This window comes from Tribolium castaneum, chromosome 1 (genome assembly GCF_031307605.1).
Source record: "Tribolium castaneum strain GA2 chromosome 1, icTriCast1.1, whole genome shotgun sequence".
NCBI lineage: Eukaryota > Metazoa > Arthropoda > Insecta > Coleoptera > Tenebrionidae > Tribolium > Tribolium castaneum.
Window position 1 is genome coordinate 29,588,461 of NC_087394.1, and position 26,437 is coordinate 29,614,897.

At 32.1% G+C, this 26,437-nt stretch overlaps 1 protein-coding gene and 2 non-coding genes across 3 annotated transcripts in view; 2 read left to right on the top strand and 1 right to left on the bottom strand.

Moving 5' to 3' along the window:
- The window catches only part of LOC103312349 (uncharacterized), a 156,142-nt gene that overhangs the window by 119,446 nt on the left and 10,259 nt on the right, over nt 1-26,437 (top strand). The window lies entirely within an intron of this gene.
- On the top strand, nt 13,945-14,909 carry LOC103312350 (hypothetical protein). Its single transcript, XR_010334299.1, has 2 exons — nt 13,945-14,539; nt 14,586-14,909. It is a non-coding gene; the product is annotated as a hypothetical protein (transcript).
- On the bottom strand, nt 23,275-24,076 carry LOC664276 (protein lethal(2)essential for life). Its single transcript, XM_970284.4, has one exon. The coding sequence runs from the start codon at nt 23,971-23,973 to the stop codon at nt 23,386-23,388; it is 588 nt and encodes a 195-aa protein (XP_975377.2). The 5' UTR covers nt 23,974-24,076; the 3' UTR covers nt 23,275-23,385.

Genomic DNA, 26,437 nt, shown 5'->3' on the forward strand with positions numbered 1-26,437 from the left:
GATTATTAATTTTCTGTTATTAGAAGCTTATTTTATTAATGTGTGCTTTATAATGTCATCTCCATTTACATGAAATAAAGGTTTAGATGGCTAATTGGGTCCTTGACGTTGGATGCTAATGGGCACTCAACAAAAACGATCCGGATTATATAAGTGTCAAGCTTGGGGAGTTTTTCACGGTACATTATATTATTTCTAAATTATTCCCATCAAGAAATGGAAGTTACACGTTGCTTTTTTGCTTGATTTTAAGTTCCCAGCAAATAAATTCCATTTCCAAACTTTAAATTAGCCTGAAATCGAGTCCAATACAAATGACGCTTTCATAGATTAGTGTGTCAACAATAGAAATTTCCTGAAAGTTTGCGAGTTTGGACCGATCCTCCTTATTAAATGTGCATCAAGTTTTAATTAATAATAATGACACATAAACATAATCACGCTATTAAAATTTAACAATCTTTCCCGATTATGAAGCTTACCATTACCGGGATAATGATGAGCTATCCCAAGTAATAGCACAAGCATTATCATAGCAATTGCAAGTTAGCTAACTCATAAAGTTCCTCATTGAAATTTAACGGTTTAACAATGATAAGAAGATGGAAATCGTGGTAATAAGCTCTGTTGCAAGGGCGAATACGCGGAAACGACAAAAGGCACAATAACTCTCCTGATGCAGAATGGAAATGCAGCCAAAATTTAAAATCAAAGAGAGTTTATTGCAGAGCGAATTTTAACCGCTCCGAATTAACTAGCAGAAATTAAAAGCGGGTATTAACTTTTACTAAAATTATTAATTTTAAATTAATTCAGTGGAAAACGCGCCGAACTGACGAGCAACTGTGCACAGTTTCGTTTGATTCTAATAATTACAAAACGGAAATTCGAAACTAAATGTGACCGGTCTCAAATCTGTTGAGCGGAAAAGTTGAAAAGTTTCAATCGGACAACTAGTTTTAATCCGAACTAGTTTGCGATTTTTTAACTCCAGCTACACAACCGGAAATCACTTTGTTGTAATTCTGGGCGATGAATCGAAACCGGTGAATTGTTCCAGTTTAAGCTGCTGTTAAGCACAATTATGTTAATGTTCCTGTGCACACCTTAGGGCAAAGAACACGGCCTATTATACGCTGCTCAATCTGTCAAACGTTTAATTGTCGCTGCGGTAATTACACGCGCTCTGCTCTCAAATCATGTCACTACCAGAAACAACATAATATACAGTCTTTCCTTATTAAGTGATTATTTGCCCGAGAAATAATAACATCGCCCAAGGAACTTCACCACATCTAAGGATGAAAGACGTTCCGAAGCGCTGCTTGTGTGATATTTCTCCACTTAATCGGATAATATCCTGGCATGGTACACGCACTCCGGTAAATAAGCAGGAAGTGGCTAAATACTCGCTGAAAATCTACTTGTAACGTAATATTGTTCTGCCGATAAACGCCCTTTGCTCATTTACATTACAAATATTTAAATAAAAACGCCAGGTTGTTTAAGAGGCACATAAAAATCTCTTTGCAAACACTGAATATTTTTTCGGCGTTTAAAAATTTAGGAGGCGAGGGGAATAGAGAAGTTATTGGCAATCGAAAAGACGTTACTTCTTTTTTATCTAAGTAGGAAAAGACTAACTTCGGCACAGTGCCGTATTTGGTAATATCACCAAGAGGACATTCAAATATAAAAATTTATAATAAATATTAGCATACTTAACTTCTCATAGAAAGTGAGTTTCTCAGAAAAATTATAATCAAACAGATTATGCCTTGAATTTTTACAATTTTTTAAATTAAAATTAATCAATTAATTTTAAGTTGATAAAAAAAATACTTTTAATGTTAGTTCTAATGACAGTCTGAAACAAACGATGCTCATCTGTTTAGTGCAAAAATTACGTTACAAAAGTTAGCCCAAAAAGATTATTAAAAATTAAAAATGCAGCTCATTTTGAATAATAATAATATTTAAATTTACAATAAATTTTTAATTGAAAACTCAGAATTAAATGTATACAATTAACTTATTAGAATTGAGTTGCCATTTCGTTACTTAGGCAAAATCAAATATTGCGAATTAGAATTTTATTGCAATTAAATGTGAGATACAAAAGTAGACTACATAACAAATAAATTTTTTGGATTTTTTTTAAGCTAACGACAATTTTTTCTATATTGTGCAACGCCGTAATAATAATTAAATATTAACTGCTTAATTAATTAATTTGAATTATTTGAAATTGTATAAAAATTTAGAACAAATTCACATGGATAGAGAAAAAATAAAGTATTTCATAGGCAACACTGGTTTCTATGTTAATTATTTCTTTCTGGGATACAATACAAATATTTGTTCTTTTAGGAGATTCATAGTACCTCAGAAATTATTATTATTATTACAGAAACCTTTTTTTCTAAAATGATGCTTTAATTTTTTTTTAATAAAAAAAGATATTCCTAATAATAAAAATAAAATAAGGTGTGATTAATTGGTGGAAATGCAGACGAATTTATTTTGGTATATGATTTATTGTCGACGTTTCGCCATCTTTTTTGGGGCTTCTTCAGAACTATAAATAGGAAATCCTCTGTATCTTTTTTGCACAGTGTCCCAAAAACATCTGAGGTGCTATTAGTGGCTTAATAGTTTTTGTAGTACTATTTAAAATATGATTGTATTCAAAACGAAAACATCTGACCCCACAAATTTTTTTTTCTACCTTATGGACAGAAACTTTCTAGCTTTTTTCCCAAGCTAATTGAATCTGTAAGGTGACTCTACTAAAAATCTATTTTTATTCTATTTCAAAAACTAATATTCACGCTAAAATAAACTGCAAAATACTTTAATTTTTTGGAATTATTCTACAATTCCTTATTTCTTGTATCATTCTATAATAAGGGAAGTGTAAGTTTAGTATTGTTTTGTGCAAAAAATGCTTAAAAAAATGTTGTTAGTTTCAAAAAATAATTAATTAAGTTAACATTCAAAGAGACGTTTTTTGGGTCTAGCAATTTTTTTTAGATTTCTTAGTCAAAACATCGTTTAAGCTACGTTTTCCTTTAGAATGACACTAGAAATTATAAATTTCGATTAATTAATATAGAGATTCATATTTTTAATTCTATTAATAGCAATGTTTTCAATTAGTTAATTTTGATTATAAGCTGTTGTGTGGCTGTAGTAGAAAAAGTTTGAAAAACTTCTCATGCATAGAGAAATCTTTTAAGTACCTACCTACGGACTCAGAAATACAGAAGTATTGTACACTTTACTTTATTAAAAAATACTAATGGAGTGCGCTTTCAAGTGAAATATTTTCCAAAAAAAAAGTAAATACAGTTGCAGTGTTACAAACTACAAAAAAATATTTTTAAATTTGATAATCTGCAAGACATGGTCTTTCTGAATGAGATCCTATTTAAAAGAAAACTTTGATTTTTGTGACAAATTATATGTAAAGAATACAACAAATTTTACAAAAAGACCGTTGTAATACTTGAAAAAAACAAAAAAGACTCTCCTAAAAGTATGGCACTTATTTTAATACTTAGTTAACTCTATTCTCAGTTACTTGCACTGTCAAAATTAGCGTTTAAGTTGGAGGTTTATTTTAAGCATGAAAAAAAGAATGGATATTTCTTTCCGCACAAGGCATTTCCCGTGTCATTGTGCCGGCGTTTGCGGCTCGTGCCGCAAATTCTGCGAATGCCTTACGAGGATGTAGTTGAGGAAGGCCTCCTGCTGCCGCCACTGGACTGCCGCCCCCGGCAATCACGGCATCGTGTGTGTACGCGTTATTAGCTGGTACTCGTCGCGGTCGGCTATGATGGATGCCCCTGCCGCCACCGCCGCCGCCGCCGCCGCTACTTCGCGTGCTAACGAGACGGCGGCGTTCTGCATCACGGCAACACCACTCCCGCGTTCGCACGCTTCTTCTATTATATTTTTTCATTCTAAACAGATTCTCTTCTATATCCGAAGATTTGGCGCTAATTTTCTTTTTTCTGGAGCGGCGCGGCGTTCCGCTAACGCGATTTTATCACAAAATTTGTTTTCCGTGTATTTGGTAAGATTCTTTTTGTGTTTTTAGTAGCGAGCTTGTGTGCTTTTATCTGTAATTACAAGCTTTTGTTTCCTGTTCCACCTTCATCAAGCCGCGGAATCTTTTTATGTGCACACAAAGCAAATAATCTCGGAATTATTTATGCGCGTTCATTAACCAAATTGCGACATTACAATTAACTAAATTAACGTCACCTCTAGTCAAAAATTCGACGGGCCTAGGCCCTAACTTCCTGTATTTACAATCTAAGTTTAAATGACGATAAATTCTTAATGTTTCTCCTGTGGTATTACATACACTTAAATGATTCAGTATGTTACAGATATTATCCTGCCACAAACGTTAATTAAACGTTACAGCATTTCTGCGTCTCGGTAACTGGAGATTTTGCACCTGTTTTACTCATGTAAACATTCTCAGTGTGGTAAATAATACCATACCCAGCGTATAGTTATTTGCTCAAATTACCAAACCATGAAAGTAATCGCTAATTTCTCAAAGCAATTTTCTATGCAAAACCTTTGTTGCTGGTTGTTTAATCTCTTTTTTTATGTCTACTAGACAGTTAAATTGTGTTTCTGAGCCAGTAACTCAGACAAAGGTAGATGGAGAGATTGTAATCAATGTTCCAAACCCTACCAAACCTTATAATTCACGAAATGATAGTTTCTCTATGACATTTACATTCCCATAACAATAATAATTTGCTTGTCTCAGCATTACGAAGGTATAGTTGTTAAATGGGGAAATTTCACGGATCAGTCCCTGGGGTGATAAAACACAAATCGTTTGTATCTGCAAGTCGATTTAGTTGACCCTTTCAGAGACGTATACCTTTAAAGTGAGTCTGCTAAAGACTGTATTTAAAAATCTAATAATCACACAGAAAACAGCGATTGTGATTAAATACCTGCTTTACATTTTTCTCTATGCATGTGAATATTTTTCATATTTTCTAATAATTTTATTATTCTCAAGTCACTCTAAAACAAGCAATGGTTAAATATTGTTTTGCGAAGCAGTTAGTTAAAAATGTCGCTAGCACGGAGTAATGTTTCCTAAAATTACGCCCGAAATCAGAAAATTTGTATGAATCAATTTTAATATTTGCAATTTATTAATATAATTTTTTTATAAATAATAATATTAATATTTATAACTAAAATAAATTGCAAAAAAATCAGAAAAAATCACAAGCAGAGAGCAAAAAATATAGTATTTAGCAAACACTGATTTCTGTATGATTAGAAATTTTTGTGATATAATAGAAAATTACGAAATCAATTATTTACTTTAAAAATGTTATGCTTGCTTAAGTTAAATAACTAGGTAAATATTACGTGTAACGTAGGTAGCTGGCAAAAGTCTTGTCTGAAAAAAATGCAAATAAGGAGATAATTGAAAGTTAATTATTTAAAAGCTTTTTGAAAGGAAGGTAACTTAATCTAATTCGATTTTTTGTTATAGTATTAAAGAGCTTTTAAAAGTCACGGATTTGATCAAAGAGATAATTATATAGGAGAACCAAGATTACGAATTCAATATTGGAGAACATAAAAGATTCAAAAAGTGACCAATCTTTTCTTCGTAATTTTTTGCAACACTGAATATTGTGTTGTACGAGTAGGCATTTCAGCATGTAGACATATAACTATAACTTTTTTTTTTTTCTTTGTTTGAAGTTCTAAATTTATTAGTTTATTTCACAAAATATGTTATAAGTGTCAATACTGTGTATGCATTGATTAAAATTAATTATTTTTAATTTAAACAAATAAAAGTAGGATGTATTTTATCTATTTTTTCACTGGCACATATGTACCATCACCTAATATTCTTATAACACCATTTTTTTATTTCAAAAGCAACAATTACGAATAACAGCAACTAAGTAAAATTGCTTGGAACAGTTAGTAAAGATTCCACTTTCGCGGAAAAGCTGAGTAGAGGTAATGAAAAATTTAAAAGGCTTCGTTTCAAAGTATTTCTCTATTAGTAACAAGAGTTACAGAAAGAATTTTCTATTTTAGTGCTAAACGAGCCACTTTAAAGCTATAAATTGCGTACAATCAGTTGCGCTGCAAAGTGGCTATTTATTTTCAGTTTCAGGTTGTATAATATTGGCCATTTTATTAAAAAAACATGCAATTAATTAGTTTAATAGGATATAAAATGTTACTTCTAGACCTAGTCTTAAAAATCAAGGTTGAATCTTACAAAGTTAGCTGTTTTCCCAAAAATCAACAACCGAAAAGGCCTAAAACGCTTCAAAAATAATAAATTTTTATTTACTTCAGAAGTTCCCAAATATATGTAGACCACCAAAAATTAGGCACATGAGTCCCAAATACTGCGCCTCTTACTCTGATTAAAATAGTAGTTAAAAATTACTAAGTTAAGTAAATGAAAGCAACTGTTTATTTTTAAAATATTTTTAAATAGTATATTTATACAAAAATAAAACTATTCGTAACAAGAATAATTTTAAATTTTGTCCAGGTACTTCAGCTGTTGAGTATTTACATACCTAATATTTACATAATTTACACAATAAATTTACCTTACTTTACTCTAGGCAAATTCTTTTTCTAAAATATTATTTATCTAGTCCACTGGAGTAGTAGGAAGTTAGGAAAATTATTAAATCGATGTTGGGACATCGTCGTTCTTAGATAGTTTTTGATAGTTTTTCTGACAACTTTTGTATTCACATACACTTATTTCTTCAATGTGTCGAGAACAAATTTGGCGATAAGTGATAATTAATATTTATTCAACTCCATTTTTCATCATAAATAAATTAACAAAACGAAAAGTTCTGACAATAACTGAGATATATGAAATTATAAGGAGCTTAGAAGAGGAAACAGACGAAGAGGTTGATATAAACTTAACTATGAGAGGACCAAAAACGTAAATACAGCTGAAGCCGTTTAAAAGCACTCAAAAAAAAAATCTGAGAAAAATCAGAAATCTGGCTCTAAATTCTTTAAAGGAAAAGATTAAACTAACTAAATATTTTCCTGTTACCAATTAGCTCATTGTTTATAGTATATTATTATTACTTTGTTGTATTAACTACGTAATTAACAGTTTAACAAAACCTAAATTTGAATGTGTGAACTATCTTTATTTTACGAAAACCTCTGTTTTTTTTTTAGTTTACATAATGGAGATTATTCTGATTATTTATACTTTATAAATTTTGTGCTCTCAAAGAAAAGGTCGGTTGTATTCATTAATCCCTTTTATTACATTCAGGCGCTTAATCTCAAGAACAAGAATGCATTCGTGAAAAAATTGTGTCACAAGAAATGATTATTGTTGAATGTTTCTCAGAAAAAAAACTTTTAGTACAGTAGTTCTACAAATTTAGTGTTTTCCTAATAGTAAACTTCCGAAAAAGATCTAAAAAACTTAACAAAATGACTTTTTACTTAGTGTAATGACTTGATAATAGGTTTACAAATTGAATATCTTTATTCCAGCCGAACGTGTGATGATAATAACCCGGCAGTGCACACAAAGGCTTCAGATTACATCAAAGTTCGATGAAGAATATCATTATGTCGAAATTAATTGAGAATGGCGCCTTTGTAACGCGACACCCCGACTGTTTATTCCGTGTTATGGGCTTTTATGCATGTTGATTGTCCTTTTAAGGCGCAAGGAGTAAAGTGTCCGATTTCGGCTTTCACTCAATTTAAAATTACCAAATGTTTGGTGTCGTATTGTGCCAACGAATCGATTAATTTCCGACTTGAGATCCAGCCATTGATTGCAAGACGGAGGAAATAACCAATTATGCAATGCAGTCGTAATCTCGGCCAACATTTGCGAGCGCATCCGTCGGGACCTGTACCATTTTAGGCAATTACGTCCAATTTGCGTTAATAAGAACGTTCATACTTCATGTATTTTTGCTACTTAGCGTTTATCTTGCAACATGACGGCACTACGTGACTAAATTCGTGCCCCTGTGACGAAATTACACCGTGTGAATATGACAAGTCGTGCCTTCCGTGCGCGCCGGAAAATGTAAATGCTCCGGAAGAACGGAAATTAAATTAAAAAAGATTAAAACTCGGCCGATTTCTTTTCGGAATGACATCGCTCGGGCTTTGTTATTGTCGCATATGTAAATGTAATCAATTAATTGTTAATTTAGCCTATATCAACATTTAATTACAGCTTACGATAAATATTTAAACAGTATTAGGTGCAGCCACGGGATTTTGGCCCCCAGTAGTGGCAGTATTAGTTTTGTTATTTGAGTAAGCTTGTTATCTTTGGAGGTGGGAAAACAGCCTGCCGCCATACTCTCCTGCGATAACTTACGACAAAGTGGGTGATTTGTTTCTGGATTTCTAAGTCTGCAACAAGACTGAACGACTTTTTTGCCACTTTCATCACGGCTATCGCAACATCTGAGTAGGCGTTCGCGATTTTTGCCAAGATTGCCATCGAATTTCAATCCCGAGAGATAAAATCCCGCATCGCTCTTGTACGAGAAAAATCGAGTTATGATAATCACAGAACAACAAATTTTATTTTTTCTACTAATTATTACAGCCTGTTTTGTTCCGCTTGCCCTATACCTAAAATATTTAAGGTTTTTTGAAAATTTTTGGATTTGCATCTTTCAATTCAAAAATCGGTAATTCTGCCACCTTTAAAGTTTTAGAGATCGTGTTTGAACAATTAAAAAACTGTGATTTTTCTTCAGTCTATTCAAAATTAGATACAAGTTTAGAAACTCTAAAATTTTAACGTTACTTTTGGACAAATTTTACAAGCTGTGAGTCAATTTTTTCAAATGGAATGCTCTAACTTTTATTTCACAAGGTGGAAAAAAAAATTATTAACTATTACTATCTATTCTTTATATTTAGCTGTGATAATTTTCAAGTTGTGTTGGTTTTCTTTAACACTGCCGGAAGTTCTTTACTAGCCACAGATATTTTTTCACAAAGAAACATTTCTCATTGCATAAACGATGAGTTCTGTTTAAAATTTCGTTTTCTTTTTGGTTAAAACAAAATAAATTATATGTTTTGAGTTATGTGTGTTTAAAATTCTGCAAATTAATCTTAAAAATTTGGGGTTTTGCTAACTTTTTTTTTAATTTAAAACACAAAAAAAGATCTGAACCTTGTTTTTTAAATAAACCAAAAATGATTTTAAAATTTTTAAAAACGGCTGAGTTATCGATTTTTAAAATCAATCCAAAAATTTACAAAAAAACCTTAAAGATTTCGAAAACTACTAAATTTAAGTATATTATGTAAAGCTGATAAAAACTCTCTAAAAATAATTGGAGTAATCTAAATATGCAGTAAAACATAGACTATAGGGCTGTTCCAAGTTTTATGGTCAAAGCAAAAATAAATATTTCTAGTCGAGTAAAAAATAAATTAATAGTTTTAACGATAAGGAATTAATACGCTGTAATCTCATAGTCGTAGTTCAATATTGATCAAAATTTTTGCTGGGTGACATTAAAAACTAATGTTTTGAAAAAAAAATCAGTTATTGGCGTATTTTCTACATTTTATACATTTTAATTTCTAAAACCGTAGTTGCTGAAAAGTTAATAGCTTTTGACTCATTAACATTTCACTACTAGTATTTGATGATCAAGTCAGAATTCCTTGACAGTAGACCGTTTTAACTCGGAAAGGTTGTAAACATTATAGCGAAACTTTTTTTATAGTCAAGGAATTCTGACCTGATCACCAATTACGACAAAGCCTATCATAAATTAATTATTAATACTTTTGGATTTTTTAAATTAAAACGTTAATTACTCAAAAGCTATAAACTTTAGCATGATTTTATTTTAGTTCTTAGGGCTCTAAAATTAAAGGAATTTTACCATGAATCTTGGAACATCCTGTATAGTAAAAAAAACATTTTTTGTAACACACCAATTTGCAGAAAATCAAATAAATAATTTAATTTTATTATTCCATGCTAATTAAATGTGTATATATTGTGGCGCTTATTTAAAAAGATTTTCTTGTTACTTGTCTTTTACATGTTTTTTTATTTGTAGTAATAAAAAAATACGCTTACATACAGTGAAATTTAATATATTTTTATAAAAATGTTTAATAATTTTTCTCAGACACCTATCGTGATGGCAAGTTTTTGAGTTTGTTTTTAGAATTTGCATAAAAAAGTTGACCGTGTAATTGGTCGGCCCCCTAAATTAAAAACCGTCAGATGGGCGGTAATTAACGCAGGGCTATCGTTTGAGTGAAGCCCACAGATGGCGTGCCACGATCTGACAAATTACAGGATCCGCTCGTGCCGACGCCTCGTCCGTCGCGACGCGCAGATTGATTAAAAAGATTAGCTCGATAACTAACACGAAGATAACGTAATAAATTAATTTTCCTCGATTACTCATTTATCTCATTCGCTGCAACCTGACACCGACTCCCAAAACAAAAGATTTTTCCGAACAAACAGGCTTGTTATATAAAAAGAGCGAAATTGCTCCCAGCGCCTTTCATTTTTCCGATCCTAACGAAATCTATGACAAATGGTTCAAGCTAGAAGTAAATTAAATTCAGTGAAAAGTGTGCAAAGTTTTGTTTGATTTTCCGGATTAATTCGCTCGGGGGCCCGATCACGTGATTAATGGAGAAGTAATAGTTGCTAACGAAACAGTAAAAGAGAGCCAATTAATTCGTCGTTACGGGGGCCTTATCATAATTGGAAAAGTTGCCTAAACACATTATTCTTTTTTCCGCGATTTTCCCAAAATTGACTCCTTGGGAAGGGGCAATTTCGTGCTACATAAAGTGAGAAATGGGCTAGATATTGAAATCATTGGTAATATTTCAGTTTTTGCCATGAACGATAAAGCAAAACCATAAATTAGAGGATTTTCAATACAATATTTTATCAACAAGGAGATAAGTGGTAATATTTTCCAAATACGACACTGTCATAAATTTCGGCTTAACAATGTTACAAAAATCTCATTAATTTCCATAAGTACATTAAAGTTGTGTTTTTGGGCCGGAGGAACGCATGATGACGGTGATTGCTCTATCAATTAAACATGAATGAAGGCAATATCAGCGTTTACTCTCCGCGTCAACCTAAATCACTCTCACAAACCCTTGGGCGTGCAAAATGTCCCTGTCCCTTTCCATATATCATAATTTACAAAATTATCTGTGGTTAATGGGCTTTGAGGTTTCAAGTCGAAATATTAAAGCGATGAGAATGCTCAAGAACGTCAAAAACTCGTAATTGTACTCACACCAGCAAAAACGCAAAGTGGGGACTAATTAACATTCCCCAAACGGCCATTATAATAAATTTTCATTCTGGCACTCTTAACTGAATTACGGAAAATTGATTTGCGCTATAAACTGAAAGTGTTTTAATTCTCACAACTCAACCAGGATCTCAATCATTCACAGAAATTTTCAAAATAATAATAATAATACAGCTTGAAAACTTTTGCTGTCCCGTCCGTTATTGCAAACATAAAACGTTTTTATTTCCTACGTTGTTGAACAAAACCAAGAATTTTTAATTTTTTCTTGTCTAATTTTAATATTGTTAAAGTATTTAATAATTAAAACCTGTCTGAATACATTTTTTTCACACAAGATTTTTTAGTCCCATCCGTCATGTGCTAATAAAAAGTAAATTAATCAGAAGTCGTTACACATTCTCTTATTCTTCGGTTTTGTGGTCTCAAAAGTTTCAACATCTTACGTTAAACAGAATTTTATAACGATTTTTCAACAATAAAAATGTGAGGTATTTTTTATGTCCCGTCCGTGATAATTTGTATTTTTTTCTGCTCGAGCTCATATTTTAAAAATGTGGCTCTAATTGTAGGTTGCAAACAGTTTGACTGGTACTAAGGTTCTATAAACAAAAATTCACGTCTACTGATACTGTTCATAAAAACTAAAAGTAAATTGTGCAAAGTGTCCCGTTAAAATGGAATGGCTGTAAAATATAATTGTAGTTATAATTAATGTTTGAATACATTCTTAACAAAGAAACATTGCAAAAATTAAATGAAAACTATTTGTTTGAAAATCATCAAACGCTAACTACGAAGGAAAAGAGGAGTAAATAATTAGCAACTTTGAAACTAAAAAAGTTATTTAACAAAAATTGCATCAGGACTCTTTCAATAATTTCCTTTGAAAGTTGCCGTTTCCAATAAAACTTATATAATTAGGTAGTAGAGAAAAAAGAAATCTTACATTCAAATAATTACTTTTCACAACTCTAAAAACAGAATACATCTTTGACGTTGGTTTCATTTAATTGGAAAAATACTTAAACACGCCAGTTTATTAATTTAACAATGAATTACAACCTTCAGACTAGCTTTTTTTACAATTTAAATAAGCATTTCAGCCTTGCTATAACAAAATCTGTTTTTAAATGAAAGAAAGCCATTACGTCTTCTATTTTCGCATCTATTAAGAAGTCAACAAGCATTTCCTATGGACAACAAAATATTAGAATTTTAATGGAGTCTCTGAAATAAATTAATCACGAAATGCATTAAGCCGTTCTTAATATGATTAAAGTCTTGAATTAATAAAACTTCCTGTTGTTCTGTTGAAAACTGTTTTCATTGGGTCTTTGAAGTAAACTCAATATGAAATTCTGCATTAAACAAATTTTCCTAATGTTGCCTTAAAGAACTTTTCTCTATTTTTGTCAAGATCGCGCCATCTGAATAAAATAATTCAATAAACCTCCCTATTTGAAAACTTGCCCTTTTATAGCCGCCACTATATCTAGTAGAAATAGGTTTTAAGGTCAGAGAAGCTTTAAATTCAGAAAAGGACTAGTAATATATTTCCCGGAAGCACGCTTTCCTTTGCTTATATTGTTTCTTGTTTTATCTTGTAAATTTACGAAATCGCCTTGAGAAAAACATCGTGTGCAAGCATTAATAATAAATTTGTAACGCAAGCTGTTGTGATTTCTTAACAACGTGACACCGTTTCTGCATTTTTAAATTATTTTCCGGAGGAGCGAGTTGGGGAATCGGCCACCATTGGGCGTAATTGGGTAGTAACATTCTCCAAACTTGCCTCTATTGTTCCATTGAAAGACTATTAAGGTTAATCGTAATAGTGAATTTATTGCGTTGATTAGACGCTGTTCGGAGGATGGAAACCGAAAGTACAGCTGCTTGCAGAACTAAACGGTGTTAACCTGCTATGCTCCACCGACTTCCATACATTATAATCGCCATGCAAGTTGATAACATCCTCGACGTAAACTCGAAACACGACTAAAAAGGGGCTCCAGGGGTGTAATTGTTGCGCTTGTGGATAACGGGAATATAACCAAATTTGTTATGCAATTATACTCTCAGAACGTTTGACACGGAGTGCTCCATTCAATTTAATTAAATGCAAGCATACGCATTTTTCAACCTTGGGTTTCATTGTGACTGGGTCGAGAAACAAAAATGGCACAAAAGAAAATGCAATAATTGAATGAGTCTAAATGGGGAGTAATTGAGCATGTGTCTGCTGAAATCAACCGGGAGAAAAAAGGTTGCGGTTTTTCGTCTTGTCAACACTCGGCTGTTTTGATCAAAAGTATCCCCGTCTACAGCAAATTTAGAAAACAAACAAATAACAGCAAAATCCATCTATTATTACTAGAACTTTGTAGTGGAATAATTTCCTGGCATAAATAATGCACAACTATTCCATTAACTACTTTGTTTCTTAATTCAGTATAAACATAAAGTTGGAGTTTTTGTAAACTTTCCACAATAGCGTCAAAATGGGAGATGTTTGCTTAAGCCGCATTTACATTTTATCAGTTGTTTACGATTTTTCCGAAAATATGTTTCTGAATTAATTTCGACCGGGAGTATCAAATTTGACAAAGAGCTTTCAGCTCGAGTCCTTATTTTCGAATCTGTAAACAAGCCGAGTCAAGATTGGTGAAATTACACAAAGAGAAGAATATAAATGTGTTATCTGATTCAGACCGCGGGTTCATTTTTTGTAACACACTCGACAAATAAACAAGATTTGGCCCGGGGCTGGAAAGGGCAGAGCTTTCATAATTCCATTGCTTATTTGTTAACGCAGTCATCTCGAGCGGATCCATATTTACATATTTCCGCATGTGTTAATGTTTACCACTCAAACACAGCCGAGGGCTTTGAGAATACGACAAATACAGATAGATAGACCGTCAAATTAGGTTACATCTCTCGCATGTTGCCTCTGAAAACAATCAGCTAAGCTAATAACACCCGCGCTGAGTTGACACATTTTAAATGTCACCGAATCGTTGAAATGTTTTTTCGGCACAATCCCAGAAAAATTCAATATGAAATTTTACCACTCACCGGCAGGGAGCACGTCATACGTGAGGGCTTCTCCCTAGATGCGGTGAATCTTTACATAAATAATTTCATCAAGCCTGACGCTGAATTAAACAGTGAGTTACTAGTCGTATTTAACGTTTGATAGTTTTTTTCACTCAGAGGAGGGCAAGAGCAAGAGTTGGGACGTTTTGACCACGGAACAAAAATGGAAAAGCTCGCACTCTCAGGAAAGCAATGAGGCGCGAAAACTGGCGACTTTTAAAAGGCTTAAGCGGAAATTAGACACTATTAGAAATTTCTACCCGGATATTTATTACAGCAAGCAGAGTGTTATCGATTTATGGGCGAGACATAACGAGTTGTATCAAATGGATTTAGACGTTTTGGAATATGACAAGGATTCACCCATCTGGCTTTGGATATGAAAGCTCATAAAAGCATCTATTTAATGTACGAAAGCTCGCACATAAACTATGTCAGGAAGCTTTCTTTTTATTAACAACTTGCTACTCCCAGCTTCTAGAAGCTTATACATGTTTTTGTGTGTGATCCACCCTGTTATGCATATTATCCACCTTCACTCCTGTTCTTTATAGGCTTAATACCGCACTGGTATAATTTCATAAATATAAATTTGAAGTAATGTCTCAGGTCAAGTCATGATTTATTCACGTTTTGTTGTTTGCGTATCCTCGTACAAATTAAACGTTACAAACTAAGTTTAATACAAAAATCGATGGGCATAATGTCGCAAACAAATAATTTAAGTCAATTACGCTTAATCTACGTTTCAAATTTGTTTACTCTGCACTTTAGTCAACTTCAACGATTCAAGAAATTAGGACAAGATTAGTTAATTTTTGCAATTTTGGGCGTTTGGATGTTTCCAAATTTGTTCGCCAATTCGGAGAGTTCATTTTTTAACAATGCTCTCCGGAGAACGGCCATTTTATTCCGCAGTGACCAATTCCAGACATTTACAGAGACATTTCTATAAATCTCGAGACAAAGTGAACACACTATAAATGCTATTATTGGACATCCACTCCAAAATGTATAGGATAAATGGGAATAAACTTCACCAATTTTACGCAAAATTTGAAAAATCTTTAGTGCACTTTCGTGCGCCCCAAGCGCCCAAGTTTTAATTGTTTCATTGTGTCTTAAGTCTGGTCAACAACGTTGACATTAAATTAGATTAGAAATTCGTTTCATTTCCAAATATTTTACATCCAGCAGACACAAAAATGAACTTGTACAAAGCAGTGTTTTAAATTAAGTTTTCTAAGAACTAACAAGGATTTTCCGCATGCTTTCACGGTACCACTAGCAAGTGCAAAACTCTTGCGTTATTAAAGCATAACGAGGACGTAATTGCGTTAGTGGAGAAAACCCCAACAGTGGGAAAAAATAGCAACGACACTAATATTTCATGCCAGCGCATACACTTATTGTAGATAACTTCATGGCTGGATCAGGAATAATGGACTCTTCGGCGCGATCAATCATTTTTTTCACGCATGTAAAATCAATATGTACGTTCGGATTGGAAAATCCAAGAGCAAATAGCGTCGGTGTCTTGTCGTATTACAAATTAATGAAAAATAAATACATTTCAAGCATTCTACAGTGGGGAAATTCTTTGAACATCATTTGAAAGGTAAAGTAAAATATAAATTTTAATTCGACGGTTTAAACCCGACCGACTGGCGTAAGCGAAAGCGTTGGTTATTTTAGAGAGAATCAAAGAGCCGGGAGACCTTATCTAGATTCATTCGAATAGCAAACAGCATGGACTTGTAAGTATAACTGGCCCCGAACAAAAAGTAGAAACGTTGCGGAGCGAAGCTGGAAACTTGCAAATGTAATCCGATGAATAAAACCAGTTTTCAATGCGAAATCAAATTTTATCAACCAAGCTAATAGCTGGATTGTTTTAACGATGGTCAGTAGCATTTTTCAATCACGATTCAATTGCTGTGGCTGATTTTTATCCGATGACATGCACAGCGATTTATTTTTCCAGTCGAGTTGCACAAAATACAAGCTAGTCAGCATGAAATAGAAACTTATTTCCTTCTTGCACCGAAAGCTCGCAATTATCCCGCACCGATTGCGAATGGAGATTAACTGGCCAGATATCTCCAATAAATTCTGTCACTTCAGGAAATCACAACAATGCTGCTGTCGGGAGCAACAGCTAATAAAACATATTCCCTTTGGTGTGAATGGCCATAGGTGGTTTTTGTTGTGGTCGGTTATTTAATACGTCTTGCTTCTGATCAGCGGCAGTACACGCGAGTATTGAAACTATAATTAACCTTAACTCATTACCAAAGCAATTACTTATGTGACACATTGGCGGAATGACCCAAGGGGTAGATTTGTGTCCACGAGTATAGGAAGTTCGGGCGTCTATTTCGGCAAAGTTTTCAGATTGTCAGGCAAACATATATTATTTTCGGAAGTTTCTACACATACTTGGGAGCGACGCGCTTCAGCGAATAGGGAAACACATGTGTCTCTAATGAACGGCTTCAGCTTCATGTAATTTCGTTTCAGCTACGCTCCACTTTCCTACTTATTTAAATTGGACCGTGTTATTAGTTGTGGTTAAAAGGGTTTTACCGAGCTATGTTTAATAGAGACCATAGATATCTCCTGTTGACGCACTACGGACGCACACAATTCCAAGAGATTAAACCAACGGATTTCACAAGTTTCTAATTAAAAGTCACAAAAGATGGGAAAAAATCACACAAAAAGTGGCACGAAATATCGATTTAATTTTAGCGCGAAAATTATAAACCTATTAACATTTCCAATTCCTTTGTCTAAGACTGTAGCGTTAAATTCTACCACAAACTTTGTATGGAACGGGTAGAATCAAGATTTTGGAGATAACTGATGGTTTCAGTACAAGTATTAAAATTCGGGGTGAATTTGATAGTTTTGTATATAGTATTAAGTTTTAAGGAGTCATAGTAGAGCTTAAAATAACTCCACTGAAATCTCAACTGAACTAAATTTAAATATTCGTAGACTAAAACCCTCTATATCTCAGAAACTATAAACATTTGAATGAGGCAAGTTGAGTTATTTTCACTTTTTTTTAGCTCATCTATCATCCCTGAAAATAAATTTATTACTTTCAAATTTATTTTGAGCATTTGCCCGGCGCCTCCACCAAAAATGCTCCGCCAAAAAATTTAATTTGTAATTATTTGTAATAAAATGCAAAATAAATGAAATAAAAATATAAAAGAAGGCTTTAATCCTACTTGTTTTAAACTAATAGTCCGATTTGACAAATGCATTGTTTTTTATTTACGGTGACTTTGAACAAACCTGAAAAGTAAATAAAACTGAATAATGGGTTTACTCTTGTTTCGGTGACAGGATGATTTAAAAAAACTGTTCACAAATTTATTTTCTGTTTAAAAATAAAATTTAAATAAATTTGGAATTAATAAAAAGTCCAAAAAAACACTCATAGAATTTGGTTAAATGTAAGAAACAGTGAAGACTTAATTAAACAAACTTATTAAGTTAATACCTCGAGATATGCAATTTATTTACTAATAATTATATAAGTAAGGGTCTGGTCAAAACTTTTCAGGCTTTATTCAACATTAGAAAAAAGTGTCGAAGAATCCATGAACACTAAACACGTTTTTTTTTGATATCCGAAAATTTTGCAACTAAAATTAGACACCCATTATGAGGCCATTAAAAGCCATGTATTTTGAAAGGCATTTACTTATTAAAAATAGAGACTAATAAATTAACAGTTGATTTTTTTTTATTTAAATTTCGATCACGTTTCGAATTATCTATAATATTTTTATTATAAATTGTTTATTATTTATTTCTATTTGTCTTATCCGATGTCTTAAAGGTTAATAAGCTCGTCTACTTTAAAGATCTTCATGGTTTTTTAAGCACCACATTAAAAGCCTAAAGTTTCAGTAGTACCTAGTTACTCAAAGTAATTTTTTTAGTTGATTATAAATATTTTCTTTATGTTTGATTAAAAGGGTGTGATTAAAAATTTGTTTACTTATGCTCAAAAACTGGCACCTCAACTCAGTGATACGTTGTTGGGAAGTTGTGTAGACTATGGAAAAAATCTTGAAAAAATTTCTAAAGTCATATTACAAAAAATGTGAAGTTTCAAACTTATTTTGTTATCTTCTTAACAAAAACTTTTTTTTGTTAATTTCTTTTCATTATTTTTTAATGTTTTTACAATGATAAATAATTATTTTTAAATTTACTCTCAAACTTTAGCGATTTTTTTAATTTAAAAAAAAATAAATTTATCAAAAAATCACAATTTTGTACATGTGCCAACACTGGGTATTTTTCATAGGAAACCGTTTCTAAAATAATTCATTTTTATTGTTGTTCGAATTCTATTGCGATCACGATTGTTAGACAACGTTGTCACATTTCAGTTATTTAAAATTCGTTATCTACTTAACTTTAATACATAGAATTTTTTGACTATTTTTTTTATGTTATTCACACACCATAGAGTTGGTGCGCCGGTTTTTAAGTACCCAGTAGAACAAAGATTCTGTACGTAAATTTAATTTTTTTTTAGTAAAGATACTTTAGGTAAAAATTAAAAACTTATAGGAAGATATTCAAAGTCTGCACGTAATTAAAAGTTTAATTGAAACAAGACAGAATAAATAATAAATTTTGATGACTGTAAATGAGCGTAATTTCATTTTGCGTTTAATTAACAATTTCTAGTTGAAAGTTCTCGAGTTTTGAGAAAAATGTCTAAAAATTAGAAAAGTGTGGTTCGAAAGAAGTTACTTACTCACCTATTTAAGATCTAATAAAGATCAGTGACAGATAAGTATCACAAAAAATTGAATTAATATAATCTTAAGCAATTAAGCATAATTATAATTACGTGGATGAATATGTTTAAACAAAGGGAGAAAAAAAACACAAAGTTAGAACGTTATTACACCGTGTAATCAACTGATCGCCAAGTTGAATAAAGTGAAATTTGCTCAAAGTCCTTGTTTTTCGATGTTAATTCGAGTCGTGCTCAAGAACAACCATGTGGATGTGGTTGATGGAATTAAATGGTTCGGCTCGGAGCATGCAGCCGAAATGTGGGCGGCTGAAGCCACGCTGCAGAAGCATTAACTATGTATCACGCGAACGCATTTAGCAAGACAGTACATGGAGGCGCCTGAAGCGAGACTAATGCATTAAATAGCACTATTTGAGGTTGCGAATTCTCCAAGTACGTCTAGCTTACTTCAAACTAGACTATATTATTCTCTGTGTGCTCCTCCCGTTCGAAAACAGTGAGACAGCTGACAAATATGTAGCAGATCTGAGTTTCGCTTTCCTTCCCTACATATCCAACTGTTGTGTTCCTATTTATCACGCACATAAATTATGTCGTCGAATTACGCCCAACTCGGGATCTTGATAAACACGCTTAGCGATGCGTGATCTCGGAAAAAATTATCAGTTAACTGGCGAAGCAGCAAATTGGGGAATAATCGGATCGTGTCAACGCTTGTTGGTAGCTAAATCGCTCCGAAAGAACGCTCGCTTATCAGGAAATGTTGTGTTTTGACTGCCATTACACGCTGATGTGAGAACGAAACCTGACAGCTCCAAATTCAGGTATCTGGAAGTAATCCCCGGAACCGAACAAACAAGACATTGGAATATTTTTGGAGCGAACAGTGTGACAAAAAATTGACCCGAAAGTCGAATTAAAAACCCGTTGTGTTTTTTACGTTTCACAGAATTAATCCGAGCCAAATTTGCTCCACCAGTGAAAACGTATTTATTTTTTACAAGCTTTCACATAAAAGGAAATAATGGCACACATTCAATTTTCTCGGTCTGATTAGCTGTGAATTCATGAAACACCTCTTCGTGCATCGCAGACAGACCTACATAAAGATACAGCGGTGGCATTATTCAGGCAAACCGAAAAATATATTGCCCCGTTCTCAAGATAGAATGGATATAAATATTTGATATTTAGAGTGCACATCATGTGTTTTCTGCTACATCTCGATAACATCCAGTTTATCGGATTACACTCCAGCATTCGCATATCACACCGAATCGCCGCTTTTAATATACCTAATATGGGGATGAACACGGTAATGCCGCCTTGAAGGAACGTTCAGGTCCCATATGAGCATTACTTTGCATATTCATTTAGCCGGAACGGCGCTGCTTAGACGGAATTAATAAAAATGGAAGGGAAAGAGCTGAGAGTGCTAATAACTAAAATTGTAAATTTTAATGAAGGGATTGATTAATGATAAGCCATTAGCAAGTAATTTATCGCCATAAGCCTCATGTATTTTGAGTAGTAAGAAGGCTCCTTCAGAACACTTTGTTTTTTTTTAAGCATTTTGCCCTGTTTTTAAGGTATACAGCGTGCTCAAAAACTGACGCACCAACTCAGTGGTGTGTGGTAGAGAAGTGGTTACATATAAAGGTAAAAATAGTAAAAAAATTCTTTGTATTAATGTTATTGATAAATAACTAATTTTAGGTAAACGATATGTGACAACGTTGTCTAACAGTCATGATTGCAATAGAATTTGAGCAACAATAAAAATAATTATTTTTGAAACGGTTTCCTAGGAAATAATTCCCAGTGTTGGCACATCTACAAACTGTGATTTTTTTGATGAATTTTAATTTTTTTAAATTAAAAAAACTGCTAAAATCTGATATTAAATTTTAAAATAATTATTCATCGTTTTGTTACGGAACGATTACCTGGTATGAAACATAAGAATATAAAAAAATAATGAAAACTAAAGAAGTTAACACAATAAGTTTGTAGCTCCAGATTTTTTAAAATATAACTTTAGGAATTTTTTCAACATTTTTCCCGTAATCTGCACTTGCTTCTCAATAACGTACCACTGAGTTGGTGCGCCAGTTTTTGAGCACTCTGTATTTAAAAATTAACATTTTCAAAGATTTTGCCTTTTTTTAAAGTAGAAGACGTGCTATACAAAATTGATGGATGTTTCCGATGGGGTAAAACACCCTCTCTGTAAAATTGATGTGAAAACTATTTGTTAATGAATAGGATTAGCATAATTATAGAACTATGTAAAAAATAGATGAAGATAAAATTTATTTAAAAAAACTATGGGGATTGGTAACACGGTAATACAAAATGTTAACAACAAAAATCAAATTAACGACGGTATCATTTGCAAAATTAATTAAATATTCTGGGATTTAAAAACATTTTTTTAATGACGATTTTTTTCAGTATGTTCTAAAACTGACTTCTAATGCTGTAGTATAGTTTTGAAACCAGTGTTTTTTTATAAATTAATAATAACATTGGGTTCCGAGCTCATTACGAAGATTTTTCGAACTTAGCCGAAGTAATTTCGAGTAATGTGATTCGTAAAATTTTTTGCAAATAAAAACATTTATGATTACAACACTTCAATCAAGTTCGAAAAATTTTCGTCATGTGCTCGGAAAGAAAAACACTGGTTTAAAAACAATGAAGTTAGAAGTAAATTTTAGAGGCTAATCTTTTACCAACAAATCGTTGTAGTAAAAAACGTTTTTGAATAACTCGAAAATTAAAATAAATATCGAAAAAATTTATTCTTAAAAAATTTAAAGTACTTGATAATGTAGAAATTAGTCTTTTCGTGAGACACATAGTTTAGGCACAATACACTTGTTTCCTTACTTTTGTCTATCTCTGTATGTACTATTTGTTCAGCTACGCATGAAATTTTTACTGTCTTGCATTTTCTTATTCCGTTGTTCTTAAACCAACAATAAATGTTTCTGTACGAGTTCGATTGAAAATATCGAAAAGTCGCATTATTTTTTCTGGTTAATGCACTTATTAAATAAATTGCAACTCTAGTTAATCTCAAAATTATTGTTAGGAGTAGAGAATAGAGTACTAGGATGACTTTTTCATTGTTTTAACACATGATAATTATTTTTGCAAAAAAAAGAATTGCTAATAAAACAGTGACGAGTCACTATTGTCAAGAAACTACAACAATGTTTTTTTTGTAAGAATTTAGTTTTTTCTATTTATTTTAGGCACAGCTCACATAAAACTATGTGAAACCTTGCGTATTATAAAATACATAATTCTTGTGGCCAAGTGATTTGTTTTCTTCGATTAAGATTTTATTTTTAAAATGCATTAGCCACACGTAGTTACAAAAATATTTATTTATTTACCATAATTTATTTACCATAATTGACACTCTGGGCCATCTATCCATAACGTTAAAATTACTTAAAGGAAGCCTTAACTGTATAAAAGAAATAAAAACTAGAATAAAATTTTGACAAAAATTTGAACTAATTGCAGTATTATAATCAAATATCTGTAAAAAAGTATCAATGAATAATGATATAATTAGGTACGAACTTAAAATATTACTTTTAATTTAAATACAGAACAGTTTTCTTCAAGAGCACCCAAGTGTTATTTACTCAAAGGAGATGGCACTACGTTTGCCTTTTATTTTGTAACAGTTTTTTGCACTACTAAAATAATACCGAGACATTATGTGTAAAAAACACAAGACATAAATTCACGATCAATTGAAATAAAAATTAACTGTTAAAAAAAACTTGGTCTATATTTTTGTTTTGTAAATTTGATTTTAACTTTAACAATTCATCTCTAGATGGCGCTACGATAGCATTTCTTACAAATTATATAACAAGTAAAAATTTAACAAATTATTCGCAATCAGAGACGCACTCACGCGTATATTTTGAAGTTTTTCTAAAAATTGTTCTCACCGACGATTTATTGAGGCAACAGAGAAAAACACAATTATTATAATGAACACTTTATTAGGAAAAAAAGTACAAAAAAAACATTACATTCAGTCAGAAATAATACTGATTTTATACTACAATTAACTAAATAAATTACATAAACTGATTATTTCCTCTTCCTTGCCTCCTTCTTTTCCTCGGGTTTCTTGTCATCGGCCCCAACTTCAATCGTCGGCGTGGCTTCAATTTGCGACGGCTGTCCCGTGAAAGAAATAGGAATGTTCCGTTCTTTGATTTTTTCCTCACTCTTGGGTGCGGTGATGGTCAGCACCCCATCCGTCGACAATTTCGACGTCACTTGACTGATATCATGCCCTTCTGGCAGCTTATACTTCCGGATAAAGTGCCTCGAGATGAACCCATGCTCGTCCTCCTTCTCCTCGTGTTTACCCTCGATGGTGATAGTGTCATCGGACGCCTTCACCGTGATTTCTTCAGGCGTGAATTGCTGCACGTCGAGACTGACCTGGAACTTGTCCTTATCCACCGACAAGGTGGACCCTTTGTCCTTTTTGGAGGCCTGCGAGCGCCAGGGACGCGCGTAGGGCGAGGTGAGCATCATGCGACGCACCTTGCGGGGGAGGCAGGGTTGGAGGAAGTCGTCGTCGTCGAGGCCCATCCCGAAGTGCTGGTCCAGGAGGAGAGACGGACGGAAGTAGTCCAGCGGGTCTGTGACGAACGATAGCAGAGCCATTTTCTCACTGGAGTCGCTTTGGATTGCTTGGGATCACTTGGTTCACTTTACTGTACAGCTTTACTGTATCGCAGTTTGAATTCAATCTGAATGGAGCGAGCGCTCGCGCGCTTATATAGATAGTTGCGTCGAAGGTTCTAGATGGCAGTGCGCACTCGAGAACTTCCAGAAAGGTGGACAGTTATCGAACGTTCGGGAATACAGTTTTCTAGAAAATTGTGGGTTTTGTTTAATTTTTTCCTAAATAATTTGCGCTTTTTTTATTCGAAACTATTAAATAATTAAATGATTGATCAATGATTTTAATTTAACATGAATGTGAATAATTTGCTGTTAATTTTAGAAATAAAAATCAGTGCGTTTACTGAAGCAATTATGCGATTATGTGTGTTATTTAAAAAAAATTAATATAACAACAGCTTATTTCAATTACTTTAAAGCAGAGTATTAAAGTAAATGCTAATTTAATTTTAATTTTGTTATGTTTTACCAGTCTTTCATAGAATTTGTTGTAATTATGAATTAAATTTGAATTAAAAATACTAAAAATAATATAAAATAATGATAATAATGCCATGTGAACATGGAAACTTTTATTTCTAATTATAATTTCTGATTTAAAGTTATGTGACTGTTTTTAGTTTTATAAGCATTAACATTAATTATGCCCATTTTTCTTTTAAAATGCCTATTGTATGATATGCTGCCTAAAAACCTACTGTGCTTTTTCCAGCCACACTTACTTAAGTCATTTTGTTTATTTCTTCGTAGATCTGTATTTTTTTTTAATTAATATTTTGTGTTGGCTCTTGTCAAATATAAATGATGCCCCAGTGCCTTGAAAATGCTTAAAAATAATTGGAAATCAGAAAAAAACACATTAAGAGCTAAGAGGTGTTTTACATAAAAATATGTTTTGAAGATGTAATGGAAGTTGAAGTCATGTGGGTTTACCCCAGTAATTAAGAATATTTTGAAGAAAATTTAGAACGAACTGCAGAAACAGTGACCAAAGTGGGGTTGAATAAAATCATTTGTATTGTTTTGAAAAACTAACAATTTATAAAACGTACTAAAATAGCAGTTTCTATTTTTTGTTACAAAATAAATGTTCTTTTTTAATTTAAGAACTTAAACTAATTATCCTGCGATCTATGTAAACTATTACCTAGTTTAGACGACTATTTTTTAGTTTTGTAACAATTAAAAAATTCGGATTACACACAATTACAACACATCAACTGATAAAAAACATTTCAGAGAAAAAAAATTTTAGTTGCTTTTTAGTATCTTGCAGGATATTTTGTTTGCTTTAGGTATGCACATATCTTAAAAATTGTTTAAAATACATATTTGGAAATGATTTTAAGTAAAAAAATTCGTTCTGCTATAAAATAAATGAAAACGTGTGAATTCTATATTTAAAATATTTTTTTTTGGAAAGTAATGTGACATTACTACATTAGTATTATTTATTGTAACTTCTAATCAATACAGAGTGTTTCACACAACTTTACAAGCCCTACGACTAACATACGCACCAAATATACAAAAATTACAAAACACTAGATACAAAAAATACACATTTAATTAATCATACTAATCAATTTTATTAATGGTTTTTTAGAAACTATTTTCATGTGTGAAACGCCCTGTATAATAAAATAATGAACCAGTCTTTCTTTACAGTTTTACCAAACGTTTCGTAAAAAACTAATAGTATTAACATTTTTTTGGTGTTATAATAAGTGTTAATAAACAAACACAAGTACCACAACAATATTTTAAAGTAAAAAGCTGTTTTTCAGTTCAATTTTTTGTAGAAACAATGTTTAAATTCGAATAAAATGATTAAAATGCAAAATTTTTGAAAGAAAAAAAAATGAAAAAAAACGGAATTGGAAAAAATTTAACGACAATAGGATCAACTTTTTTAACAGGTTTTAAATAAAACTACAAATTGCAACGTTTCGTTTATATAATAAATTTTATCAGGCTTATAAGTTGTTTAAATTTGTAGAAGTAAACATTGAAAGATGAAATTGACAATGACTGGAATGAATGGAATTGACCAACTGGCAGTCCAGTTATTTAAAAAGATTAAAATGCGGAGCTTCCCCATAAAGAAACATTGGTTTGAAAGTGTACTCGTTTTAAGAGTTTATTGTTATTTATTATGTCGATGCTTGTGGAAAGTAATAACGTAATACAATGTTTTAGAAAATTAGTTTTATTTTTAAGAAAAATTAAAGAAAATTAAAAAAAATTACTCTAAAATAAATCTAATTTTTTTAAATATTGTTTCACATTGTTATTTTTGACAATGATCTACAATACAAATAACAAGTCACTGAAATTTAGCCTGCATTTGAGAAAACGTAATTGAAAATGCACTTTTAAACCAATGTATGTTCGTGAAGAATGCACTTAATCTTTATTTTTCCTATATTTGGAGTACTGACGT

What these genes read in the sequence shown, in the direction of transcription:
- LOC664276 (XM_970284.4), bottom strand. Translation starts at nt 23,973, where the DNA reads ATGGCTCTGCTATCGTTCGTCACAGACCCGCTGGACTACTTCCGTCCG.